At 35.1% G+C, this 15,000-nt stretch overlaps 2 protein-coding genes across 9 annotated transcripts in view; one reads left to right on the top strand and one right to left on the bottom strand.

The window, feature by feature from the left end:
- The window catches only part of Galt (Galactose-1-phosphate uridylyltransferase), an 18,812-nt gene extending 4,118 nt beyond the window's left edge, over nt 1-14,694 (top strand). For both annotated transcript variants that reach the window (XM_043016912.2, XM_086544562.1), the window contains exons 2-8: nt 1,454-1,636; nt 2,074-2,243; nt 2,540-2,745; nt 3,588-3,693; nt 3,941-4,063; nt 4,579-4,795; nt 5,139-14,694. In XM_043016912.2, coding sequence (XP_042872846.2) covers nt 1,618-1,636; nt 2,074-2,243; nt 2,540-2,745; nt 3,588-3,693; nt 3,941-4,063; nt 4,579-4,795; nt 5,139-5,344 — 1,047 coding nt within the window. In that variant the 5' untranslated portion in view covers nt 1,454-1,617 and the 3' untranslated portion in view covers nt 5,345-14,694. The remainder of the gene's footprint in view (nt 1-1,453; nt 1,637-2,073; nt 2,244-2,539; nt 2,746-3,587; nt 3,694-3,940; nt 4,064-4,578; nt 4,796-5,138) is intronic.
- Nucleotides 13,445-15,000, bottom strand: part of LOC122253632 (metastasis associated 1-like) — a 37,445-nt gene continuing 35,889 nt past the window's right edge. For all 7 annotated transcript variants that reach the window (XM_086544557.1, XM_086544556.1, XM_086544559.1 and 4 more), the window contains one exon: nt 13,445-15,000. This exon is cut by the window's right edge and continues 1,071 nt beyond it. The gene's annotated coding sequence lies outside the window, so the exon portion shown is untranslated.

Consider the following 15,000-nt stretch of genomic DNA (forward strand, 5'->3'; position numbering starts at 1 on the left):
ATTATTATTATTATTATTATTATTATTATTATTATTATTATTATTATTATTATTATTATTATTATTATTATTATTATTATTATTATTATTATTATTATTATTATTATTATTATTATTATTATTATTATTATTATTATTATTATTATTATTATTATTATTATTATTATTATTATTATTATTATTATTATTATTATTATTATTATTATTATTATTATTATTATTATTATTATTATTATTATTATTATTATTATTATTATTATTATTATTATTATTATTATTATTATTATTATTATTATTATTATTATTATTATTATTATTATTATTATTATTATTATTATTATTATTATTATTATTATTATTATTATTATTATTATTATTATTATTATTATTATTATTATTATTATTATTATTATTATTATTATTATTATTATTATTATTATTATTATTATTATTATTATTATTATTATTATTATTATTATTATTATTATTATTATTATTATTATTATTATTATTATTATTATTATTATTATTATTATTATTATTATTATTATCATAATTATTATTATTATTATTATTATTATTATTATTATTATTATGATTATCATTATTTTTGTTATTGTTGTTATTGTTATTATTATATTATTATTATTATGATAGTAATAATTATTATCATTATAATTGTTATTGTTATGATTATTACCATTTTAATTATTCTTGTTACAATTAGTTATTATTTTTATCATTATCATTGTTTTTTTCTTCATATTATAATTTTTATCATTAATATTATTACTATTATCATTATTATTATTACTATTATTATCATTATTATTATTATTATTATCATCATCATAATCATTATCCTTATCATTATTATCTCATCCTCATCCTCATCATTATCATCATAATCAATATCATCATTATCACCATCATCATCATCATATCTTAGCATAATGTCTAACATCTCATACCTTTCCAGCCACTCAAGATAAGGTGTCTTATCTGTGGAGAGGAACCTTGACTTATATTAATCCTGTGACTATGATTTTGGCAGTAGTTTAACTTTTTAAGATTCCTTTTTTTTACCTCTTGATTCTTTTAATTGTCTTTGGAAAGATGGGGCCAGTTATGTCATTGATTTCATTTTACATGTGTTGTCTTAGAAGAAAAATGTGGTGACATGCTAGAATGTAAGTCCAAACCATAGCATGTAGCAAATTCCTATAGTTTTTATGGTACTGGAAGATATAATGTATTGTTTATTTTCTCTTACATTCTCTTTTTTCTTATTTTTTCTTCCCTTTTTTCCACTATATTCATTTATATAAGTAGTTTCATTATATACAATGTGTCACAGCCATGCATAACATAAATATGCTATCATATGACTCATGAAAAAAAAAATATATATATACACCTGCCTTGCCATTCATCAGTAAGTAACATCCTACAGATCTTATGACTGCATCGCGGGAGAAGGTGCTGAGTGACAGCTGGACTGATTACAGATAAGCATTCTTCAGAAGTATTGTTCGCAGAGGCTTGTGTGCCTACGACTTGTGAGTGAGGAGGCAAGCTGGACCTAATAGAGCATTTAGGAGTGGCATTCTGTGAATTATGGCCTTTCAATCAACTGGTTAGTGTAATTGACAGTAATGACTGTTTGCTGTAATTGTAGTTCGATAGTTGTGAAATATCTGTTACCTTTTGAGTACTAAATAACAATTAATTGCATGTGTTATTATACTTTCCTGATTCATTTTGATGATCATGTAATGATTCCATGATAGGTTTCACAGATATTTGAACTGAAGTAATTATGTATGATTATTATTTAATGAAATATTAATTATAATGACAGAGTCCTGTCTTCCTAAATTAAGAAATGTTTAGAATCAGACTCAGGGCTTGAAATAAGAAAAGAGTCAAACATTCATGGGTAAACAGTTTAGAATACAACATTTCTATATAGAAAAAAGGAAGAGCTATCCTATTTCTTCCATTAAACAAAACAAATTTCTACAATTGAATTATCCAAAGTCACTATACTAATGAAGCACTAACTTTCAAAAGAGCATCAGCATGTGAGGTTCAATCCTTTGCGAGGGGACTGGATATTAGTGTCTCCCCATCGCATGAAGAGGCCATGGGCAGGCCAGGTTGAGAAGCCAGTTGGGGAGGATGTACCAGCCCATGACCCCAAGAATCCGCTCTGCCCAGGTGTGATGCGCCCAAATGGAGAGGTGAGGAGTGTGTGTGTGTGTGTGTGTGTGTGTGTGTGTGTGTGTGTGTGTGTGTGTGTGTGTGTGTGTGTGTGTGTGTGTGTGTGTGTGTGTGTGTGTGTGTGTGTGTGTGTGTGTGTGTGTGTGTGTGTGTGTGTGTGTGTGTGTGTGTGTGTGTGTGTGTGTGTGTGTGTGTGTGTGTGTGTGTGTGTGTGGATACAGACACGTGCATATTCACCTCTGAAGTTGATATACAGACAATTGATTAAATATACTCCCCAAGAACTCCTCACATCTTAACAACACTTTCACAACAGGTCAACCCAAACTATGAGTCAACATTTGTTTTCACCAATGACTTCCCAGCCATGCTAGAAGAAGTGCCAGTACCTCAAGAGAGCAGTGATCCGCTCTTCCAGTCGGCACCAGCACGTGGCACCTGTCGAGTCATGTGCTTTCACCCAAAGTCAAACCTGACACTCCCCCTCATGACCTGCCAGGAGATCAAGACAGTTATTGATGAGTGAGTCCAGCAAGATAAAGACTGAAGAAAAAAAAGAAAAAGAGTTACTGCTATGGTTATCACTTGTCTTCTTTTTCTTCTAATATTGTTATCTTTAGTTAGAAAACACTTCTGGTACTTTTGCACACCTCAAATGTCCGCTACTTGTAAATTTATAAACAGAAAATACTGGTTGTCCCTTTGAGAATATTTGTCCAATAAATAATGTCAGTAAATAGAAACTACCATTAAAGAGGATTTTGCCAGTGCCTAGTTATCCTGGCCATTGTTGTAAGCATTTATTTTTATGATATAGATTTGTAAATGGAGTTCTTCCCAACACTATTATTATCATTGTTTATATTGTTATAGTTATAATTGATATAAATATTGACATTATCATTTATATTATTGAGAATCATAATTTTTAAAAGATGTTTACTTGTATTGATATTGTTTTTAAGGATGTAAAGATAAAACTGATAAAAGTTATAATGAGAGAGGAAAAAGATATATAAATAACCATGTTTCCAAATGATGACAAGTGATGATGGTAGTAATGAAAGCCATGAGGATCTTTTTGAGCATTTATTTTCATGTATATAATTAGAGATGTAGATTTAGATGTAGATATAGATAGAGATAGATAGATAGATAAATAGATGGATATAGATATATATAAATATACATAAATTTATTTATTTATTAATTTTCTTATTCTTATTTTTAGTTCGTCAGTCCTTGCGGTAGAAAAGTTAACTACATGTTTATCAGACAATGAGAGCCAGTAAGATCATCAGGATTATTTACTCTTTATTATTATTATTTTCCATCTACCATATTTATTTATGAATTCCTTACAGATGGATAAAACAGCTGTTGGATCTTGGGAAGAAGTACACTTGGGTACAGATTTTTGAGAACAAAGGTGCTGTAATGGGATGCTCTAACCCACATCCACATTGTCAGGTACAGTATTTGGATTTGATTTGTGGAGATTTTATACTGCGCTTCCTTCTTTTCTATTTTCCTGTTTTTATTTTTATCTGTTTTACAAAAGAATGTAATATGGAATATTGATTTTGTTAAAGTATGTGAAATGGCATATGTGTTGAGATACACTGTGTATAAATGAATTTGTTTTAAGGGTTGCTGTATTTCTACAAGTATGTATACTCATTTATTTTTTCTTTTTCTTTCTAATCTTTGGTATCAGATATGGGCCTCCTCATTTATGCCCAATGAACCAAAATTGAAAGACACCAACCAAAGAGACTACTTTGCAAAGCATGGAAGACCTATGTTGATGGACTATGTTAACAGAGAGCTTGAAAAAAAGGTAAGATTCTTAATATGTAAATACAATAATATATCTAGTCATGATATGAATAGGATAGAGTGTGAGAATGATTTCTTTCAAGGGATGGAAATACTTATGTGGCTTCATTGCTGAAATTATTGTATTTTAGTTTCAAGTCATTTTCTCTTTTGTTTTTTTAGGGGATGGTATTAAATGCATAGGAGAACAGACAGAATATATTTGTATTTCTTTTTATATCATTGATTTCAGTTCATTGAAAAGATGCAAAAGAGATTAAAGGGGTAATAGTTATGAAATTAATATAATATATATTTTTTCTCACTACCTGGAGATATTGGAAATACACATGGTGTTTGATCATTGAAAATTCTTGTCTATGTCAAAATTACACAGTTTTCAAGAAGATATGTGATATGGGAATACTGGATCCCTGTAACTTAGAATTCAGTAGTCTTTTATAAGGACATACATATGTACTTGCTGTTCCGTGAAGTGCAGTAAGGAAATTTCTAACAGGCCAGAGAACTTTTCAGGAACGTCTTGTAGTTACGAATGATGACTGGGTTGTAGTTGTTCCATACTGGGCAGTCTGGCCGTATGAGACGATGGTTCTTCCAAGGCGCCACGTGTCTCGCATGACAGATCTCACAGAGACAGAGAAGATGTCTTTGGCTGATATCGTGAAGAGATTGACAACAAAGTATGACAATCTCTTTGAATGCTCTTTTCCTTATTCTATGGGTTGGCATGGTAAGGATCTTGTTTTTTTGTTTTTTTATAACATGAAGTAGTGGTGAAATGTTCTTAAAATTTCTGTGTAGGATGAAATTTCCTTGTGTATATCAGATAACTTGCAAATGAATAGATCTCTTGAATGGATCCACATTCAAAATATCAGAACATAGAAAAATGTCTTTTAGAATATGGCACATTTACTTAATCAGTTACTTTAGTGCTGTGCTACTCTCAGCTTAATCACATCTGATGTTTTGTTGCAGTCTTTGAATTTGCCATTGCATCCCTGTTGATACTCATTGCAGCCCAGCTTGTATCATAACCACATGCATACAAATGATACAATGCCCTTTTTCAGGTGCTCCTACTGGGCCATGTCTTCAAGATGACGTCCAACACTGGATCTTTCATGGTTGCTACTATCCTCCTCTTCTACGCTCAGCTACTGTCAAGAAGTTCATGGTTGGCTATGAAATGCTGGCTCAAGCTCAGCGGGACTTAACAGCTGAACAAGCTGCAGACAGGCTTAAAGTCTTGCCGGAAGTTCATTATAAGAATGCATAAAAATGTCTTTGAGGGCTGGTAGTATGAAATACTTTGTATATGGGCTTGAGATTTTGTATTTTAGTCTTCTGTTTATTTATATATCTATTTTATTTATTGTTATTTATTATTTGATGTTTATCACATCACAATTTTTTAAATTCTTTCATGAAGTTTCTTTACATATGAAAAAGTATCTAGTATACATATTCCTTACAGAAACAAATTGTTTTGAGAAAGATGATTATAAGTTGTGGGAGATGAAAATGCCCTAAACTGTATAGATTCTATAAAAAAAAAAAAAAAAAAAAAAAAAAATCAGTTGTATGGTTTTATCCTATGATTTATATTCATAAATGTAGTTATAAGATAAAATAAAAGATGAATACAAGCTCCACCTTCATTTTAAGTAAGTATAAAAACTGTATACAGTCAGTATCAGATGCATTCAGGATTGTAAAATACAATGCAAGACAAAAAAGGAGTATAACAAAAATCTCTCAAATATCAACATCTATTTTGTTGTAATTGAAATAGCACATACTTCCAAAATAAGATATTTATTTTGGAAGTATATGTTTTGTAAAAACTCTTCAGATAATTTATATTAAATTGCCTCAATGCCACTATAAATTTAAACCAGTCTGATGAGGAGGCAGTTTGTAAGAGTAATATTTCAATGGTAGACTACATGAATTCTGTAAAAACAAATGTCATCATAACAGATCTCTCTCTGCATGACATTTACTGACAATGAGGAGGTCCTTGTTTTTTTCTCTCTCAGAGGCTAACACTTTTTCTATCCTGTTAAATCCTGACATTTGCTTTAGCAAGCTCTCTCTGGAACTTCAGCAGTACTGTCAATTTCTTACCTTTTGAATGTAAGCTCCAAATGCTGAACCATCACCAGCATTCCTTAACCATTTTACAAGAATGCAACCTCACTCTCCCCTTCCCCTGCTACACCATAATGCAACCCCACAGAACCAAGCCATAATCTTGTCCACTTGCAGTTCACCCACCACCAGTGAAAACTAAAACCACAACTTTATCTGTGTATTGTGTGCTTCTATAATACTTTCAGCTTAAGCCCATCTGATGTTCTGTTACAGCCTGTCAATTTGTCATTGCAGCCCTGATGATACCCATTGCCCTGTTGATAGCCATACTGACATCTTGTTGCGACCCTTCACCTACTTCTTCATTTCCTTGACTTCTGCCTGCTTACTAGCTGTTCCTGTATATCATTGCCCTCTGTTGACCCTGCCCTTGTCTTTCCAGTAAACTTTATATCATTCCTCGCTCTGTTAGTTGTTCCCAATCCACATCCTTTTTGCATCTTTGAGTTCATGAGCAATGGCCTTGCTGGACCTATGTCATACTGTTCAAGGTTTGGACAGAAAAATGAATATTCTCATGCCACTACACATGTTCCCATATAAAAGCAAACCTACTTATGGCTTCATTGTCCCTATTCACAAGTACATTACTTGACTTGCACGAAAAAGCAGTAACACCTCCCAGAGCAATTAATGCTCTTACTGCACCAGCCTCTTCTTTCCCCCTCTTTCATCTTTCTTCCAAACCCTGGGATGCCCCTCCACTTCACTCTTTCTTCTTTCTCCCTCTGGTCCCAACTGCCCTTTCTACCTTTCCCCCTCCTTTGGCATCTTGATTCTGGTATACAGCTGACAGCACCTAATTTTCATACACTGAGAAAGTTGTGGACATGACATCTCTTTCCATCATTCTGCCATTTCCTCTCAGCAAGCTCCTCCAGAACTTCAAGAATTCCAATAATTTCATATCTTTATGAAGACAAGCACCAAGAAATGCCCCATAACCTGCATTCCTTGACTATCACTAGATCTGAAGAAAAAATATATGGTGAGTCTACAGAAGATATGCAGTAAATATTCAAAAAGCCATTCTGGTTTTCTCTAGGACCCAAGCCTCATGGTTGGAAATAGCGTACCATAGCTTAGGCTCAATGGCGCAGCTTGAGCCTGGCCCGTGTAGCTATCACATGATGACCAAGTTTGCGACCTGACTCCTCCAAACCCGATGGAGGTTATGACCTGCGTCATTTGGAATTTTGTACTGTTTTTGATTTTCAAATGGGTTTCAAACTTGTGTATTTGATACTGTTGTGAGTTTGTAGTCTTATGAGTCATTGATGAGTGCGAGCAAGTTTGTAGCTTGAAAAGTGCCAAGATCGTCAGCTCTCTCTCCCCCATGATTAGTTAATCCCTGCCGCACTTGTGGTTATTGAGTGGGAGGGATGGTTAGAAGAAAGAAATGCTGCAGCAGTTTACCCTGCATACAGTGTTCCTTTGGTTTAAGTAGTATTGTGAGAGTTTTGTGCTAAAAATGCCAGGGAACTATCATGTAGCATTAAAGATATGGCGTAATTAGCAGATCATTAATGGTGGTAGCAGTCTGGCCGGTCCGCCTCTTGTATATAGCCCAGGCAAAGCGACGTCTCCATAAATCTCTCTGAACTGAACTGCTAGCAGTCTGATTATTATCTTATCTAAAGTACTTGCTCTTGGTGTTGTGTTTTTTTGTTTTGTTTTTTTTACTTTATAATCATTCTGTATTTTGTTATTATTTTTTTCTGATGTAGTTAATGCAGAGATGTGACTGGCCTCTAATAGACTGCTTAGTGTGATAAGTGTTTTGTGGGAGACTTTGGGATTGTTGTAGAAAGTGTTCCACTTCGTCAAGTTCCTGTTGGTGCGCTATGTATTTTTGTATGTCCATCTGTGGAATTGGCCGTACTGTCCAAGAGACGTTCCCAGTCACCTTCATCTTTGAAACACATTGCTGCCTGTTGTTTGGGTTTTCCAAACAACAGGCAGCAATGAAGCTCCCGAAATGGCTCGAGTGCTATAATGCAGCTTCAGTATACCCTGGGCTTTGTTTATTTTCGTGAGTGTCCTGGCGGACCTGCTGCCTTTTTTGTCACCAGCTTCAGAGATCTCGTTTTTATATCTTTATCTTCCTTTGGAGGAGTTTTGATAGCCTCTTTGCGAACAAGGTAGCTATTGTTGAACTGCAGTTTTTTTTTCTTTTGTTTCTTTACAGTATAAGTATGTAACTGAGCCATATTCAAAGTGCTTGATCTTCTCCTTGCACTGGGGTCTGGGCGTGGCATAACTATACCCGCAGCAATTGTCATTCAAGCCTGAAAAGGGAAATATAATTTTCTTCAATAGTTTTGGTAAAGGCGTGGTCATAAGATCTGGCCTTCAATTATTTTCTTGGAGTAACATGGTCTCATCGGTTATGCCTAACTCAAACTCGTTTATGTGTCAATTGGGCTTCTTGAGCACTAAAGTGAGCTTGGTTCTCATGTCCATAATTTACTTTTTGTAGCATTGTTTGGAACCTCGGTAAGCTGAGGCATAGATACTCAAAACTAACTGGCAGAATCCTGTTGAGTACATGTATATCTCCTGCACCCAAATCTCATTGGAATGGGACGGGAGGCAGAGCCAATATAAACCTGATGGCAACCCATAAGGTGGAGATAATTTATGGGAGGACACTTTGTTTCAGCAAGAGCAGTTGTCAGTGGATTGGGCTCTGAATCGGCTCTCAGGACCTGTCGTCACAGATCAGCTTTCTGCAGGTGGACCTCTATTCCTCCTTCCACAACAAAAAGGTTGACAAGTTCCTCCTTTGTAGGAGTCCCAGCACTGGCACCACGATGGCTCTTGCGGTGTCATTACCCCTTTGCCAGACATGGGATGGTGCTGCAAGGAGCTCCTACCCCTCACTTCATGAACCTAGTAACCATGGTGACATCGTTGATAGCCATTACGTTCCACGAGGCGGCAATGCCAGATTACCCCTTCCCCATACAGGTTGATTAATTGATTATCGAGAATTATCTGCCTCGTCACTCCCCATAAAGGGGACAATGCTGCAAGGGACTCCCTTCCCTCATTTCATGAAGTCAATAAAACTCTACACGTTTAGCTTCTTTGCCAATGGCCATCACAACCTTCCGTTATGTTCAGAGGCTCTTACAGATCTCAGAGTCACATCCATTAGTTTTACCTTTCAATTTTCGGCTCTTAAATGCAATGCATGTATCTTACATCTCTGTATTCCCGGATCTAAGAGCATTGTCCCTCCACAAAGTACTAGACTTCCTTTCCTCCACTAGAATGGTAGAGCAACTGTCCCAGAGCAATTCTCTCCACCGAGCTCTGTTTCTTCTGCCCTGGCAATGGAGCTCGGGGTCCTGCAGCTGGTTGTTCACATGCGGTTACCCTCCACCTTGTTCAGTCCCTCATCCAAGCACGCTGTGGGTTGGGTCCGGCAAATTTCCCAACATGGCTTGTGGATGGCCAGGTGGCTGCATTCAGGATGTACCTTCTCACACTTAGTAAAGGCAGTTAACCAGATGATAAAGGAAGCTGACCTGGATAAGTTCCCTTAGGCGAACGAAGAATGTAGCTACACTTCATGGATCGATTTTTTGGGTTTTGTTTAACATGCCATTAATGCAGGAGGCTGGACAGTGGGCGTAATGCTGTGGTGAACAAGATCGTTCATGCATACCTGCCAAACACTTGCGCAGAGGCTGTGACCAAACTAGGCATCATTGGCAACCACAGATCACAGCTCGAATCTAACCAGTCTGGGGTGAACTACTAGCAGTTTCCAAGCAGCTTACGAGTTGCCATTCAATATTACATAAAATCTAGCATTTGAAGTATGTAAATTAATTTCTACACATTTCCAATAACACTTCTACCCCCCTCTCCCTCTCCTAAGCAATGTCCCTTTTCAATTTTCAAGATCTATTCTGAGGTTTTGGCCTCACTGAGATGGGTATAGTGACGACGAGCAGGGAGGAGGCTGGGAGAGCTTTGGGATGCATTTTTCCTTTTGCTTGGTTCCACCCTGTCCAAATACAGCGGTTTGGGTAAAAATGGTCAAATACTGTATGTGATCCTGCCAAGAATGCTTCAGGTTCATAGGCCTCTGCTTAAACAGGTGCCTTTCGAAATACACCCACAAAAAATGATTGATCTGCCTTATTTGCTGGTTTGCTTCGACATGAGCTTCTCTGCTTTGGTATTATTCTAAGGGCGTAGAATTGAGCGTGATTTTAGTATTAAAAACGCTTTAGCTAAGGATTCTCCCCGACTCTTACTTAGATTTTTTCTAGATGACATAGTTGAAAAGGTGTGAATATATTGTGACATGAGTTGGTTTGGTGATTATATCTACAATCGAGATATGGGAAAGGAACAAAAAAATGACATGAGGTCTTGAGAAAGTGAAGAAATGATGGTTTACGTGATTTGTTTGGTATGGGGATTTCAGTAACTAATGTTTCAACTATTTTTTTTTCCGTGCACGACCCCCTCTTTGTTCTTTTCATCTATGTAATTTTCTTTATTGTTTGGCTGATTATTGGGCATTGTCTTCCGTGTCAACAGCTGTAATTAAAATTAATTCCTGTACTTATTCTTTGTATGGGTGTCCTATAATCACTGTAATTTGTGGTTTTCAAGGTTAGTTGTCAATTATTCTTAATCAATCCTCCACACAAACGTATTACCACCACTTGAAGGGCTTAACAAATCCAAAAAGTTGGGGAAACCTCTATATTAGAGTCACAAGATCAGGAGGCTTTCATGTTCCTCTTGAAGAGGCTTAAAGAGAAGCTTAAATATTTTCTTTGTGTGACCTTGGATCTTTTATAGAGAAATGTGCCCACAGATCCTTTATTTATCCAGTTTTTTCCAGTTATTCATGTACTATAGGAAAATATTTGTGGGTGTGTGCGCTTGTATAGTAAATGTTTATTTTGTTGTTCCCCATCAAGCCCAACTGATTATGTTATATAGGAATTAAACTATCAAGGAGAGTCAGGCTTTAAGTATATCTCTACGGCCTTCACTTACAAGTATGCGCAGACGGAAAGCTAGACTACCACACAATCCAACCCAAAACTTCAAATTTCCACTAGTGATACTATAATAGTTTGAGTTTTTCTGCATCAGGGTCCCTAGAATATCGAAGGTGTATGTAGCTTAGATATCATTGTAACTGATGATTTTATTTTGTACCGTGGTCGTCACCCTTACTAGTCATTATATGCAGAGATCATAAGGTTGATGTTGTGGCATCCAACACGAATCCTCGTACTGGAATTTCATCTGGGGGTAAATTGTAACTAGAGGTGCCAACATTTTATCTTAAATATGCACAACATTGCTAAATAGTACTCTGTCCCTCTCGTGCTGAAAGCAATCATTCAGTTCATTATTCTTTACATCAACGTCTGAGAGTTCCATTACAGAAATGGTACCGCTTACAAATGCCTTTTTTAAGGCACTGAGTATGTATTCATAAGAACCTTGAAGCTTTTACAAAAAATAATGATAACAAATTAAAAAACATAAGTGAGAACACATTAAGTGTATTCGTTATTGTCAATTAGTATCAATTAGTAAAATTATGATTTGATTATTACTCTTCCATTACAGATGCCTGGTTGCATAAATATTGTGACCAGTAACTGGAGATTGTTCTACCCATGGTTTCGACTGAATTGAATTTATTAATAAAATGTTTCCTATTTAATGTAGATCTGGGGAATGCCGAATAGTAATCATGCATATAATGTGTTGATGGAGCTGGAAATAAAAAATCCCTCTATGTATGTTTTGTTGTGCATTTAAAATGACAAAGTATTACCGATATTGTAAAAGTAGAAATTAGGCTAATAATGTATTGTGAGGAAGATTTGATTTCCAAATATTTGTATCCTTGATTTGTGGAATGTAAATTTTCACAACTGCCCAAATAAGGAGAAATTCAGAAAATCTTTCTATGAAAGCCTAGTCCAACTGCACAATGATTGAAAACACACAAACGTAATGAGAGGAACAGATAGTATGTCTTGATATTTCTATAAATGTTCTTTCTTAATTTTCCCTTCTATGGTCTCAGTCGTATGGCAATCCTTTGTGTACTTAATGCTTCAAATCCAAGTATCAAAACTGAATGAGCTAATTGATATTTAAGAGACTGATGATGTGTATGTTAACTTTTAGACACAAGGAAATGAGGAATAGCATTTACACCAGATACAAGATATATATGTGCTACCATATATAGAACAGATCCAGGAACAAACCTTCTTTATATTCAACATAAGAGGCCAAGTTGTGATATAGAGAATTATATAAAAGCTGTTTGGGTAACACTGCCAAGAGTGGTGTTAAAATCTAAGGTCATTGCCAGGAATGCCAATATTTATCCGTTACACACCTCTTTCGTGTCTGGCATAATTATTCAGATTGAAACATTAAGGTATTATCCCAAAGCACAATTTTGTCCAGTGCAGCTTCATTATTTTACTTTGCTTTGTGTATACAAAAAACAATAATTGAATTGAGTCGCAATTGTTATCCCCCCGCCCCCTAATAATGTCATGGCTTTAAGTACAAATACACGATGCACATTTCGTCTTTATCTCCTTTTTGTACAAGATGCCAGCTCCAATTGTGCTCCTCTCAGGCTCACAAGAATGAAGCAATACCAGCTATATTCACTGAAGGCAGTGAAGCTTATTACATTTCTTACAATAAATCTTGTAAATTTGTGTTGGGTCATAACTCAATACTATAATGATCACCAAATGTTAATTTTTACAACTCCTTGAACTTGATGGACAGCACTATGAATAGTTTAAAGACTAAAAGAGCATAGGAGATTGGAAATTATGGTGCTCTGTCTGAAACATATTCCTCAGTCCCTCACCAGGTTCCGAGGTTTCATCTTGTGTGATATGACTGAATGAGAGAATCGTCTTGGGCTTGAACATACTCATGAGTAACGGAAGATCCTTTTAACTTGGCAAACATTCAATAAATACCATGAAGACTGAAACAAAGCTCTTCATATATGGTTTTACCTCTCATGCTCATCATTTAAACATAGTCAACAGCACAATATAATAAAATTTTAAGACACTATCAAAATAACTGATAGTCCTTGATATCACAAGGTAAAATTCTGTCAACACCTTTGCCCATGATTTTGTTTTAACAACACTTATAATTAAAAAGGAATTTAAAGAAAAAACAAGTATTACAAAGTCTATCTATGTATTGTAGAGGGCTGAATGAATGAATGAACTAAGTACAGAACAGAAATAATTATCTTATTAATACAAAATTAATGACAGTGTCTCTGGTTGTTTTCCATTTCTTTTTTCCTATTTAAATTCCATCCATCACAACTCCTCCTCTTTAGCTTTGAGGTTTGGGTCTCTGTATTACACATGACCCTTCAAAGGATAAATTTTAGGACAGGCATGGGCACCACAGCTGCTATACACTTTATCGGGATTTACATTTACTATAAAAATACCTATTGTCACTTGAATTTGTCGAGATTCCTACTCTAGAAAAGTAAATTATGCAATTGTAGACTAGAGTAAATATTTGAAGTCCTTGTATGAGAAATAATTTATTATTTACTGTATTAAAAAGAAATACCTTTGAATATAGCAGCATGTAAACCCACAGCAGGACATAGAAATATAGTCATCATTCAACAAGTAGAAAAAAAATAATAAGACAAATAAAACACGTAGAATAATGTGAAGTGATGTTCATCCCTACGTCGGTTGACATTATATTTCCCAGAGACGCGGGATTCTCATTGTCCTGGCTGGCCAATGACAAATTTCATACCATCACTGATGAAAAAAAAGGATGATTTTTTTTTTCAAGGCCAGTGAAAGAACTCAAAATGTAAATTACAATCTCTGCTTACAAGTAAATTATTATAAGTCTGATTAAAGTTGCAGAAACAATAAATAACTTTAATTCCAAGAAGAATAAAAAGCTAAATAATACAGAAAATATGGGTAAGGATAAAAGCACTGAATCCAGAGATAGAGTAAAGGAGAAAGAGATAGAGACAGAGAGAGTGGATAAAAATAATCAAGGTAATAAATCCTGGAACTGAGGTGTGCTGGACTGAGAGGGGGGGGGGGACACTGGAAGTACAGACTACAGTAAAAAGATGGATTGTAAGGGAGACGCTTGACTGACCCTCGGCAGCACACTTTTAATTCTTCCCTGCCAGTGTGCACCCATCCTGCTGTCTTGCTTTGCAAACAGCAGCTGTCAAAGGGTCATTTCTGGAACCTGGGGGGTGCATGTTGAATGTGATCGTGACACAGCATTGGTGGAAGTTTCATACCCAGTCAAATTATAATAATAATAATAATAATCAAAAAGTATATAAATAAAAAAAAAGAGAAATAAAATTGATACTGGTGCAGTAAATGTTCAACTGGACAAAATACAAATTACACAGGTTATCACTAATATCACTACTAATCACTGAAAATTTCATGATGAACATGCGGCAACCATATGTACACAAAAGAGTCTGAATAAAAAATAGTATGGGTGGTGGTTGAAGTTATTCTTATCTTTCACTTTGAACTTTGGGTGGTGGTTCCAGGGAACATCTGGCAACTTGAGTGCCAGCCTATATCTGTTCCAACTCTTTCCTACTCACAGCATCTCTTCTAGTCATATTCTTTTATGTTTGTTTACTTTGCTTTATGAAAGATTACTTTTGTCAATAATGGATTAATCACTCATCACTCATACAAACCAACCCTCTTT

This window comes from Penaeus japonicus, unplaced genomic scaffold, assembly GCF_977035675.1.
Source record: "Penaeus japonicus unplaced genomic scaffold, GWHDUDI00000001_assembly GWHDUDI00000015, whole genome shotgun sequence".
Taxonomy (NCBI): domain Eukaryota; kingdom Metazoa; phylum Arthropoda; class Malacostraca; order Decapoda; family Penaeidae; genus Penaeus; species Penaeus japonicus.